This window comes from Carcharodon carcharias, chromosome 5 (assembly GCF_017639515.1).
Source record: "Carcharodon carcharias isolate sCarCar2 chromosome 5, sCarCar2.pri, whole genome shotgun sequence".
Classification (NCBI taxonomy): Eukaryota; Metazoa; Chordata; class Chondrichthyes; order Lamniformes; family Lamnidae; genus Carcharodon; species Carcharodon carcharias.
In genome coordinates, this window is record NC_054471.1 from 139,706,158 (window position 1) to 139,718,866 (window position 12,709).

Here is a 12,709-nt window from a genome sequence, read left to right on the forward strand (position 1 = left end):
AACTCACCACCTGACTCTCAAAGTCTGTCGCCATCTACAAGGCATAGTCACAGTGTGATGGAACACTCTCCACTTGCCTGGAAGAGTGCAGCTCCAGCAACACTCAAGGAGCTTGACACCATCCAGGACAAAGCAGCCCACTTGATTGGCACCCCTTCCACAAACATTCACTCCCTCCTATGCACAGTAGCAGCAGTGTGCATCATCTAGAAGATGCACTGCAGAAACTCACCAGGGCTCCTCAAACAGCAACATCCAAACCCACGACTGCAACCATCTAGAAGAACAAGGGCAGCAGATACATGGGAACACCACCACCTGGAAGTTCCGCTCCAAGCCACTCACCAACCTGACTTGGAAATGTATCGCTGCTCCTTCACTGTCATGGGGTCAAAATCCGGAACTTCCTCCCTAACAGCATTGTGGGCGTTCCTACAACATGTGGACTGCTGCGGTTCAAGAAGGCAGCTCAGCACCACCTGCTCAAAAGCAATTAGGGGTGGGAAATAAATGCTGGCTAGCCAGTGATGCCCACATCCAATAAATGAATAAAAAAAAAGTTAAGGACTTACTTGACCAAGAGGCTAAATGAAGCAATCAAGGCTGGCTTTGGAAGACAATACAAAACAGGAATTGTCAGTGGGAAGAAAGAGACATCCTATGGAAAAACTGAGGGAAGAATAGGGACTAGGCCAAGGTGCAGCTTTCAATTTGCACTATGCAACCACCTTGGTGATCTGGACACAGTAACTGGCAAAATTGGCAAGATTCAAAACAGACCAAAGAATTCTCTACTGTCCTTGAACATGCCTCAATGCCGATCTCATAAAATGAAAACACTAAAAACTAGAAATTTGAAATAAAGCAAAAATACAGTTTCTTAGTACTATTACAACAACATGAAGCATCTTTCACTTATATAACAAACACTGCAAGGAGCTTAAATTGGGATCAGTTCATAATCAAGAAGGAAATGGAAGAATTCTATCGGAGGTAACCAATAACTTGGTTACGGAAGTAATTTGTGTGAAAGATTTTTCAAATGTTCAAAGTGCCTTTCAGTGTCAAGAGAGTCAACCTGATAGTCGCCCAACCTCAGACGGCCCGCTTCTACCTCCTACCCAAAATCCACAAACAGAACTGTTCTGGTAGACCGATTGTGTCAGCTTGCTCCTGCCCCACGGAACTCATTTCTTGTTATCTTGACTCCCTTCTCTCTCCCCTGGTTCAGTCCCTTCCCACCTACATCGTTGATTCCTCTGACACCTTACCTCACATCAATAATTTCCAGTTCCCTGGCCCCAACTGCTTCCTCTTCGCCATGGACGTCCAATCCCTCTACACCTCCATCCCCCACCAGGATGGTCTGAGGGCTCTTAGCTTCCTCCTCGAACAGAGGCCCGAACAATCCCCATCTACCACTACTCTCCTCCGTCTGGCTGAACTTGTTCTCACACTGAACAATTTCTCCTTCAATTCCTCTCACTTCCTCCAAATAAAATGTGTGGCTATGGGTACCCGCATGGGCCCCAGCTATGCCTGTCTCTTTATGGGGTATGTGGAACATTCCTTGTTCCAGTCCTACTCCGGCCCCCTTCCACAACTCTTTCTCCAGTACATCGATGATTACTTCGGTGCTGCTTCATGCTCTCGCCTGGACTTGGAAAAATTTATTAATTTTGCTTCCAATCTCCAACCCTCCATCATTTTCACATGGTCCATCTCTGACACTTCCCTTCCCTTCCTTGACCTCTCTGTCTCAATCTCTGGTGATAGACTGTCCACCAATATCCATTACAAGCCTACCGACTCCCACAGTTACCTCGACTACAGCTCCTCACACCCCATTTCCTGTAAGGACTCCATCCCATTCTCTCAGTTCCTTCGCCTCCGTCGCATCTGTTCCGATGATGCTACCTTCAAAAACAGTTCCTCTGACATGTCCTCCTTCTTCCTTAACCGAAGTTTTCCACCCACAGTCGATGACAGGGCCCTCAACCGTGTCCGGCCCATCTCCCGCACATCTGCCCTCACGCCTTCTCCTCCCTCCCAAAAACATAATAGGGTCCCCCTTGTCCTCACTTATCACCCCACCAGCCTCCGCATTCAAAGGATCATCCTCCGCCATTTCCGCCAACTCCAGCATGATGCCACCACCAAACACATCTTCCCTTCACCACACCCATCGGCATTCCGTAGGGATCGTTCCCTCCGAGACACCCTGGTCCACTCCTCCAACACCCCCCACTCTTCAAACCCCACCTATGGCACCTTCCCACGCCCACGCAAAAGATGTAACACTTGCCCCTTCACTTCCTCTCTCCTCACCGTCCAAGGGCCCAAACACTCCTTTCAAGTGAAGCAGCATTTCACTTGCATTTCCCCCAACTTAGTCTACTGTATTCGTTGCTCCCAATGCGGTCTCCTCTACATTGGAGAGAACACCTTCGGTCTGTCTGCAAGAATGACCCAAACCTCCCTGTTGCTTGCCATTTTAACACTCCACCCTGCTCTCTTGCCCACATGTCTGTCCTTGGCCTGCTGCATTGTTCCAGCGAAGCCCAACACAAACTGGAGGAACAGCACCTCATCTTCCGACTAGGCACTTTACAGCCTTCCGGACTGAATATTGAATTCAACAACTTTAGGTCTTGAGCTCCCTCCTCCATCCCCACCCCCTTTCTGTTTCTTCCCCCTTCCTTTTGTTTTTTTTTTCTTTTCCAATAATTTATATAGATTTTTCTTTTCCCACCTATTTCCATTATTTTTAAATATTTTATGCTGCCCCACCCCCACTAGAGCTATACCTTGAGTGCCCTACCATCCATTCTTAATTAGCACATTCGTTTAGATAATATCACCAACTTCAACACCTCTGTGTTCTTTTGTCTGTGACATCTTTTGATGATCTGCTCCTATCCTAATATCCCCACCCCCCACCTTAAACCAGCTTATATTTCCCTCTCCTTGTAAAGAAAGATCTGTTCTGTTGAAGGGTCATGAGGACTCGAAACGTCAACTCTTTTCTTCTCCACCGATGCTGCCAGACCTGCTGAGTTCTTCCAGGTAATTCTGTTTTTGTTCAAGAGATTAAATGTTGGACAACTAAATATGCCAGATTAAACCAGTAAAGAACAGCTTTTCACATTATAACCTTATTGCAAAAAGTAACACAATGTATTACCTTCAGCTCTGCTCTCAGCTAAATGCAACTCAACATGTTCCTGCAGAATCCAACAATTTGCAAATACTAGTTTGCACATGGGACATGGATACAGTCCCTGCTTTCCACAACCTAATAAATATAAGGTAAAAATTAAACTCTAGTTGAAGAAAACAAACTACTAGCTTATTTCTTTTGTAAATAGGACATTTTAAAAATTATATATATAATGAATTCATTGTTTTGTGATGTGTTGTAATGAGCTGCTCTGCCCTGCTGTTTTTAGTATATGAAGGAAGAAATACACACGAAGTGGAACAGAGATAAAAACAAAAAACTGCGGATGCTGGAAATCCAAAATAAAAACAGAATTACCTGGAAAAACTCAGCAGGTCTGGCAGCATCGGCGGAGAAGAAAAGAGTTGACGTTTCGAGTCCTCATGACCATTCAACAGAACGAGGTGAATCATATGTCTGTCCTTGGCTTGCTGCATTGTTCCAGTGAAGCCCAACGCAAACTGGAGGAACAGCACCTCATCTTCCGACTAGGCACTTTACAGCCTTCCGGACTGAATATTGAATTCAACAACTTTAGGTCTTAAACTCCCTCCTCTATCCCCACCCCCTTTCTGTTTGTTCCCCCTTCCTTTTGTTTTTTCCAATAGTTTATATAGATTTTTCTTTTATGCCCCCCCCACCCCCACTAGAGCTATACCTTGAGTGCCCTACCATCCATTCTTAATTAGTACATTCGTTAAGATAATATCACCAACTTCAACACCTCTGTGCTCTTTTGTTCGTTTGTCTGTGACATCTTTTGATCATCTGCTCCTATCACTGCTTGCTTGTCCCTACAACCACCCCCCGCTCCACTTCTCCCCCCCCCCCCCCCGCCACCTTAAACCAGCTTATATTTCACCCCTCTCCTTGGATTCACCTAGTTCTGTTGAAGGGTCATGAGGACTTGAAACGTCAACTCTTTTCTTCTCCACCAATGCTGCCAGACCTGCTGAGTTTTTCCAGGTAATTCTGTTTTGGTTCAAAGTGGAACAGAGTTCACTTTGACAATGTCACAAAATGCTTAATTCGGAAATTTGGTGAGTAAGCGAAGTGGTATTTTGAAAAAGAATGGTTCAAAAAAGGGAGTAAGAGACAGTGAGGCCCAAGATCTAGAGACATGAATTAGGTGTTTGGTTGGTGAGTGGTATATTTTTTATCTCTAAGTAGGGCAGTAATTTAAATTAGGACCAGGAGATACAAGTACTATATTAAACCTATAGCTTATCTGGTTAAACTATTTACTGTAACTACAAATAATCATTGAATGATATTTCAGACTTGAAAACTTAATTAGTTAAATAAAATATATAATAGAGATAACAGCAGATGATGTCATGCAGCTGGTGGGCATCAGGGTGATTCACACAGCCCGAGGGATTTTGGTTCAAAGTTGTTTGAGCTGGAGTCTGAACTTTGGACAATGAGATCTATCAGGAGGGAGAACGTTACCTGGACATTTTGTTCTGGGGCAACCATATCCCTTGAGATAAGTACTTCAAATTTGGTCTGTGGTCAGGACAGGAAGGTGTAACTATGTATGAGGCCAATATCGGGATCCATAAGATAATGCTGGAGGAGCCTCAGACCTTGCACTTGTCCAACAGGCACAAGGTTCTTGCAGCCTTGGTGAACAAGAACAGGACTGCAGGGGAGGGTAAGCAAACTGACCATAGCACATCTGTCATTGGGAAAATACTGGAATCCATTAAAGTAGTAGTAGCAGGACATTTAGAAAATCATAATACAATCAGGCAGAGTCAACATGGCTTTATGAAAGGGAAATTGTGTTTGACAAATTCATTAGAGCTCTTTGAGGATGTAACAAGCAGGGTGGATAATAGAGGGGAACCAGGAGATGTAGCATATTTGGATTTCCAAAAGTCATTCGATAAGGTGCCACATAAAAGATTACTACACAAGATAAGAGCTCATGGCGTCTGGGGTTATATACTAACATAGATAGAGGATTGCCTAACTAATAAGAAACAGGGCAGTTGGGTCATTCTCATTGGCAAACTGTAACTAGTGGAGTGCCACAGGGATCAGTGCTGGGATCTGAACTGTTTACCATCTATATTAATGACTTGCATGAGGGGACTGACTATATTGTATTCAAATTTGCCAATGATACAAAATAGGTAGGAAAGCAAGTTGTGAGGAGGATACAAAGAGGTTTGGAAATGGATATAGATAGGTTAAGTGTGTGGGCAAAGATCTGGCAGACAGAGTATAATGTGGGAAAACGTGAGGTTGCCCACTTTGGCAGGAAGAATAGAAAAGCAGTGTATTATTTAAATAGATGGATGTAAGAGTTTATAGATATTTAAATAAAAGTGGGTTAACAAAGTGAGCATTGCTCTAAAGAAAGTGAGCCTGGGGAATTAATAGAAATTAATGAGATGGCAGATGAATTGAGCCAGTATTTTACATCGGTCTTCACTATGGAGGATGCAAGCAACATCCCAGAAATAGCTGTAACTCAGGAATAATAAAGGAGGGAGGAACTCAGGAAAGTTAAAATCACCAGGCAAGTGGTACTTAGCAAATTGCAGGCTGACAAATCCCCACTCCTGATGGGCTTCTTCCTCAGCTCTTAAAAAAAGTGGCTGGTGAGATAGTTGATGCATTGGTTTTAATTTTCCAAAATTCCCTAGATTCTGGGAAGCTTCAATTAGATTGGAAAACAACAAATGTAACTCCTTTATTCAAAAAGGGAGACAGACAGAAAGCAGGAAACTACAGGCCACTTAACTTAACATCTGTCATGGGAAAATGTTGGAAGTTTTTATTAAATATGTTATGGCAGGACCCTTAAAAAATTCAAGGCAATCAGACAGAGTCAGCATGGTTGTGTGAAAGGGAAATCATGTTTAACCAATTTATTGAGGCTGTTTGATGGAAACACATATGCTGTGGACAAGGGGGAACCGGTGGATGCAAGTACTTAGATTTCCACAAGGCATTTGATAAAGTGCCACATCAAAGGTTATTGTGGAAAATAAAAGCTCATGGTGTAGGGGCACGGATAGAAAATTGGCTAGCTAACAGAAAACAGAGTAGTCATAAATGGGCCGGCAGGGTGTAACAAGTAGTGTGCCATAGGTATCAGTGCTGGGGCCTCAACTTTTACAATTTACATGATTGACTTGGATGAAGGGACAGAAGGTGTAATTGCTAAATTTGCTGATGACACAAAGGTAAGAAAGTAAGTTGTGAAGAGTGCACAAGGAGGGTACAAAGGGACATAGATAGGTTAAGTGAGTGGACAAAGATCTAGCAAATCAAGTATAATGTGGGTAAATGTGAGATTGTCCATTTAGGCAGGAAGAACAAAAAAGCATATTATTTAAATGGTGAGAGATTGATGAGCTCTGAGATTCAGAGGGATCCGGATATCCCAGTGCACAAATCACAAAAGGCTAGTATGTAGGTACAGCAAGTAATTAGGAAAGCTACTAGAACGTTATCATTTATTGTCAGGAGAAGTGAATATAAAAGAAGGGAGGTTATGCTTCAGTTTTAAAGGACACTGGCAAGACCACATCTGGAGTATTATGAACAGTACTGGTCTCTTTATTTAAGAAAGGATGTAAAGGCATTAAAAGCAGTTCAGAGAAGACTTACTAAACTAATGCCAGGAATGGGCAGGTTGTCTTATGAGGAAAGATTGGACAGGCTAGGATCATATCCACTGGAGTTTAGCAGAGTAACAGGCAACTTGATTGGAACATTAGGTCCTGAGGGGTCTTGACAGGGTGCGTGTAGAGAGGATATTTCCTCATGTGGGAGAATCTAGAACTAGGGGTCGCTGTTTAAAAATAAGGATAGCCCATTTAATACAGAGATGAGGAGAATATTTTTCTCTCAGAGGGTCGAGAGTCTTTGGAGCTCCCTTCCTCAAAAAGGCAGTGGAAGCAGAGTCCTTGAATATTTTTAAGGCAGAGGTAAACAGATCCTTGATAAACAAGGGGGTGAATGGTTATCAGGGCTAGGCGGGTGGTTACGATTAGATCGGCCATGATCTTATTGAATGCCAGAGTGGACTGGAGGAGTCAAGTGGTCTATTCCTGCTCCTAATTCGTAAATGGAGAGAGACTAAAGAATGCTACTGTACAGAGGGACTCGAGTGTCCTTGTACATGAGTCACAAAACGTTAGCCTGCAGGTACAGCAAGTAATTGGGAACTAAGGCAATTAATGTTGGTCTTTATTGCAAGGGGGATGCAGCATAAAAGTAGGTAAGTCTTGCTACAACTGTACAGGGCATTGATGAGATTGCACCTACCTACAGTTTTTGTCTCCTTACTTACGGAGGAATATACTTGCCTTGACAGCAGTTCAGAGAAGGTTCACTAGGCTGATTCTTGGGATGAAGGGGTTGTGTTATGGCTGACTCCCTGACCAAAACACCAAGGAGGTTGGCAGATCTTGTTGCCCAGCTATTGAAATTGGGTGTCAAGAGGTTGCCACAGTGCACTAGATTGATACCTGGGATTATAGAGTTCTCCTGTGAGGAAAGATTTGAGTCAAATGGACCTGTACTTTCTGGAGTTTAGAAAAATGAGAGGTAATGTCATTGAAGCAAACAGGATTATGAGGGGACTTGACAGGGTGGATGCTGAGAGTCTGTTTCCCCTGGCTGGAGAGTCTAGAACGAAGGGGATGTGGTCTCAGAATAATGGGTCAGCCATCTAGGACTGAGATGCAGTGCAATTTCTGCACTAAAGAGGGCTATGAGTATTTGGAATTCTGTACCCCAGAGTGCTATGGATGTTCATTCATTGCACACATTCAAGACTGAGATTGATAGATTTTTGGCCACTAAGGGAGTCAACGGATGCAGGAATGAGGCAGGAAAACAGAGTTAAAGTAGAAGATCAGCCATGAACAGATTGTGCGGTAAGAGACTATATCTATTCCTGCTGCTTTTTGCTTATGATCTGTAGCATGAGAGCAGACCTTCAGGAAGCGGGATAACAATCGAGCAAATCACTCAAGTGGATCTAGGGATCCAGTTTGACTGAGATAGCATTAACAAAATCTTTATACAAAAATTTCACTCCAAAGTAAAAAGATTAAGCCTCTATCTATTAAGGTGTAACTTTTGTTATGATGCCTCTCCTAAGTAGAAAAAGATAGTTTAGAAAGCTTCCTGTTTTACAGAAATAATTTATTCTCCCATACTTGCTGACACTCTCTATCAGGTCTCCAGATCATATGACTGATGCCACCTACAGGACATACTGCATTACAAGCAGCTCATTGTAATGCAGATTCTAATCCGGGGGAACCCTTAGTACCAACTGGATATCATAGTGCTGCTCTACTGAAAGAACACTGCTGCAGGAGGTACTGGGAGTACAATTAAACATATTCCACCAAGACTGGAAATGCAATGAAAATAATGATCTTGGGAACTGATCTGTTCCAGAAACTTTTTTTTAAAATTTAGACACAGCAGGTCAGGAATATTCACATTTTTCAACAACAGTAACTTCTATAAATATAATGACTTTTATGTGGCACTTCCACAGGAGCATTATAAAACAAAATGTGACATCAAGCTACCTAAGGAGATATTATGATAGATGACCAAAAGCTTGGTCAAAGAGGTATGCTTATGGAACATCCTAAAGGAGAAAAGTGAGGTAGAAAGAGTTGGGCCTGTTTAAGGAGGGAAATCCAGAGCTTAGGGCCTAGGCAACTAAAAGCGAGGCCACCAATAGCGGAGTATTTAAAGTCAAGGACGCCCGAGAGGCTGGAATTAGAGGAATGTAGATATGCAAGAGTTGTAGGGCTTCAGGATACTAAAGAGATAGGGAGAGGCCAGGTTACAGAGGGATTTGAAAACTGTGTGAGAAGGATGAGAATTTTAAAATTGAGGCTTCACTGGGAGCCGATGGAGGCTAGTAAACACGGGTATGACAGGTGATGGTGATAGTTAGGACATAGGCAGCAGACTTTTGGATGACCTCAAGTTTACAGAGGTACAGGTGGAAAGTGGGAGGCAGGCCAGGGGTGTGTTGAAATAGTCAAGTCTGGAGGTAACAAAGGCATGGATCAGGGTTTCAGCAGTCAAGAGCTGAGGCTGTTATGGATGTGGAAATAGGCAATCTTAGTGATAGCACGGAGATGTGGTCAAAAGATCATCTCAAGGTCCAGATGTAACAAAGTTTGCGAACAGACTGGTTCAGCTTTAGACAGATGCCAGGGAAGGAGACTGAGTCAGCAGCAAGGGAAAGGAGTTTGTGCCAGGGACCAAAGACAATGGCTTCAGTCTTCCCAATATCTAATTAAAGAAATTCCTGCTTATCCCATACTGCATGTTGGACAAGCAGTCTGATAATTTGGATACCAATGGAGGTGTCAAGAGAGGTGGGTGTCATCAGTCTACATGAGGAAACTGACAATGTTTGTGGATGATTTTGTCAAGGGGCAGCGTGTAGATGAGAAATAGGAGGGGGCCAAGGTTAGATCCTTGAGAGTCACCAGAGGTAACTGTACTGAAAGTGATTCTCTGGTTACAATTAGATAGATACGAATAGAACCAAGTGAGTGCAGTCCCAGCCAGCTGGATGTTGGTGGAGTTGCACTGGAACAGCATAGAGTGATTAACTGTGTCACAGGCTGCAGACAGGTCGAGAAGGACAAGGAGAGACAGGGTGACATGAAGTCACAAATGGCAGCCTATGTGACCTAAGAGCTTTCAGTGCTATGGCAGATGCGGAAACCTGATTGGAGGGATTCAACATGGAGCTCCAGGAAAGATAGGCATGAGTTTTACAGAATTACCTGGAAAAACTCAGCAGGTCTGGCAGCATCGGCGGAGAAGAAAAGAGTTGACGTTTCGAGTCCTCACGACCCTTCGACAGAACTTGAGTTCGAGTCCAAGAAAGAGTTGAAATATAAGCTGGTTTAAGGTGTGTGTGTGGGGGGCGGAGAGAGAGAGAGAGAGAGAGGTGGAGAGGGGGTGTGGTTGTAGGGACAAACAAGCAGCGATAGAAGCAGATCATCAAAAGATGTCAACAACAATAGAACGAAAGAACACATAGGTGTTAAAGTTGGTGATATTATTATAGTGTATTCACTATACCCCCTGACCTTCCCCTCTCCGATGCTGAACGTTCAGTGCTCAGCAAAGGACTTAGTTTCATACCCTTACGCTCTCACCTCAATGAATTGCAGGCTCGGCATGATGCTGAACTCTTCTTCCGCCGTCTTCGTCTCCGGGCTCACTTCTTTGGGCAGGAGTCCTCTCCCAGTTCAACGGATCCTTTTACCCATCTCCAATATTCTCCCTCCACCTGGACCCCTCCCTCTGGATTCTTACCTTCTCTTGATCTTTTCAATGAGAACTGTCGGCGCGACATTAGTCGTCTCAATTTCTCTGCTCCTCTCACCCATTCTAACCTGTCTCTCTCTGAACTTACTGCATTCCATTCTCTCAGGTCCAACCCTGACATTGTCATCAAACCCGCTGACAAGGGTGGTGCTGTTGTTGTCTGGCGCACTGACCTCTACCTCGCGGAGGCTGAGCGTCAACTTGCAGACACTTACTCCTACCTCTCCCTGGACCATGACCCCACCACTGAACATCAAGCCATTGTTTCCAGGACTGTCACTGACCTCATCTCCTCTGGGGATCTCCCTCCCACAGCTTCCAACCTGATAGTCGCCCAACTTCGGACGGCCCGCTTCTATCTCCTACCCAAAATCCACAAACAGAACTGCCCAGGTAGACCGATCGTCTCAGCTTGCTCCTGCCCCACAGAACTCATTTCTCGTTATCTTGACTCCCTTCTCTCTCCCCTTGTCCAGTCCCTTCCCACCTACATCCGTGATTCCTCTGACACCTTACCTCACATCAACAATTTCCAGTTCCCTGGCCCCAACTGCTTCCTCTTCGCCATGGACGTCCAATCCCTCTACACCTCCATCCCCCACCAGGATGGTCTGAGGGCCCTTAGCTTCTTCCTCGAACAGAGGCCCGAACAATCCCCATCCACCACTACTCTCCTCCGTCTGGCTGAACTTGTTCTCAACGCTGAACAATTTCTCCTTCAACTCCTCTCATTTCCTCCAAATAAAAGGTGTGGCTATGGGTACCTGCATGGGCCCCAGCTATGCCTGTCTCTTTATGGGGTATGTGGAACATTCCTTGTTCCAGTCCTACTCCGGCCCCCTTCCACAACTCTTTCTCCGGTACATCGATGATTACTTCGGTGCCGCTTCATGCTCTCATCGGGACTTGGAAAAATTTATTAATTTTGCTTCCAATCTCCACCCCTCCATCATTTTCACGTGGTCCATCTCTGACACTTCCCTTCCCTTCCTTGACCTCTCTGTCTCAATCTCTGGTGATAGACTGTCCACCAATATCCATTACAAACCCACTGACTCCCACAGCTATCACGACTACAGCTCCTCACACCCCGCTTCCTGTAAGGACTCCATCCCATTCTCTCAGTTCCTTCGCCTCCGTCGCATCTGTTCCGATGATGCTACCTTCAAAAACAATTCCTCTGACATGTCCTCCTTCTTCCTTAACCGAGGTTTTCCACCCACGGTCGTTGACAGGGCCCTCAACCGTGTCCGGCCCATCTCCCGCGCATCCGCCCTCACGCCTTCTCCTCCCTCCCAGAAACATGATAGGGTCCCCCTTGTCCTCACTTATCACTCCACCAGCCTCCGCATTCAAAGGATCATCCTCCGCCATTTCAGCCAACTCCAGCATGATGCCACCACCAAACACATCATCCCTTCACCCCCCTTATCGGCATTCCGTAGGGATCGCTCCCTCCGGGACACCCTGGTCCACTGCTCCATCACCCCCTACTCCTCAACCCCCACCTATGGCACCACCCCATGCCCACACAAAAGATGCAACACCTGCCCCTTCACTTCCTCTCTCCTCACCGTCCAAGGGCCCAAACACTCCTTTCAAGTGAAGCAGCATTTCACTTGCATTTCCCCCAACTTAGTCTACTGCATTCGTTGCTCCCAATGTGGTCTCCTCTACATTGGAGAGACCAAACGTAAACTGGGCGACCCAAACCTCCCTGTCGCTTGCCATTTTAACACTCCACCCTGCTCTCTTGCCCACATGTCTGTCCTTGGCTTGCTGCATTGTACCAGTGAAGCCCAACGCAAACTGGAGGAACAACACCTCATCTTCCGACTAGGCATTTTACAGCCTTCCGGACTGAATATTGAATTCAACAACTTTAGGTCATGAGCTCCCTCCCCCATCCCCACCCCCTTTCTGTTTCCCCCTTCCTTTTTTTTCCAATAAATTATATAGATTTTCCTTTTCCCACCTATTTCCATTATTTTTAAATATTTTAAAATCTTTTATGCTCTCCCCACCCCCACTAGAGCTATACCTTGAGTGCCCTACCATCCATTCTTAATTAGCACATTCGTTTAGATAATATCACCAACTTTAACACCTATGTGTTCTTTCGTTCTATTGTTGTTGACATTTTTT

General features: G+C 44.8%; 1 protein-coding gene across 7 annotated transcripts in view; it reads right to left on the minus strand.

The window, feature by feature from the left end:
* LOC121277613 (zinc finger containing ubiquitin peptidase 1) overlaps window positions 1-12,709 on the minus strand; it is a 39,589-nt gene that overhangs the window by 22,185 nt on the left and 4,695 nt on the right. For 6 of the 7 annotated variants that reach the window (XM_041187166.1, XM_041187163.1, XM_041187164.1 and 3 more), the window contains one exon: window positions 3,185-3,295. The exons of the other annotated variant lie outside the window; for it this stretch is intronic. In XM_041187166.1, the coding sequence (XP_041043100.1) occupies window positions 3,185-3,295 (111 nt within the window). The remainder of the gene's footprint in view (window positions 1-3,184; window positions 3,296-12,709) is intronic. 7 annotated transcript variants of the gene reach the window in all.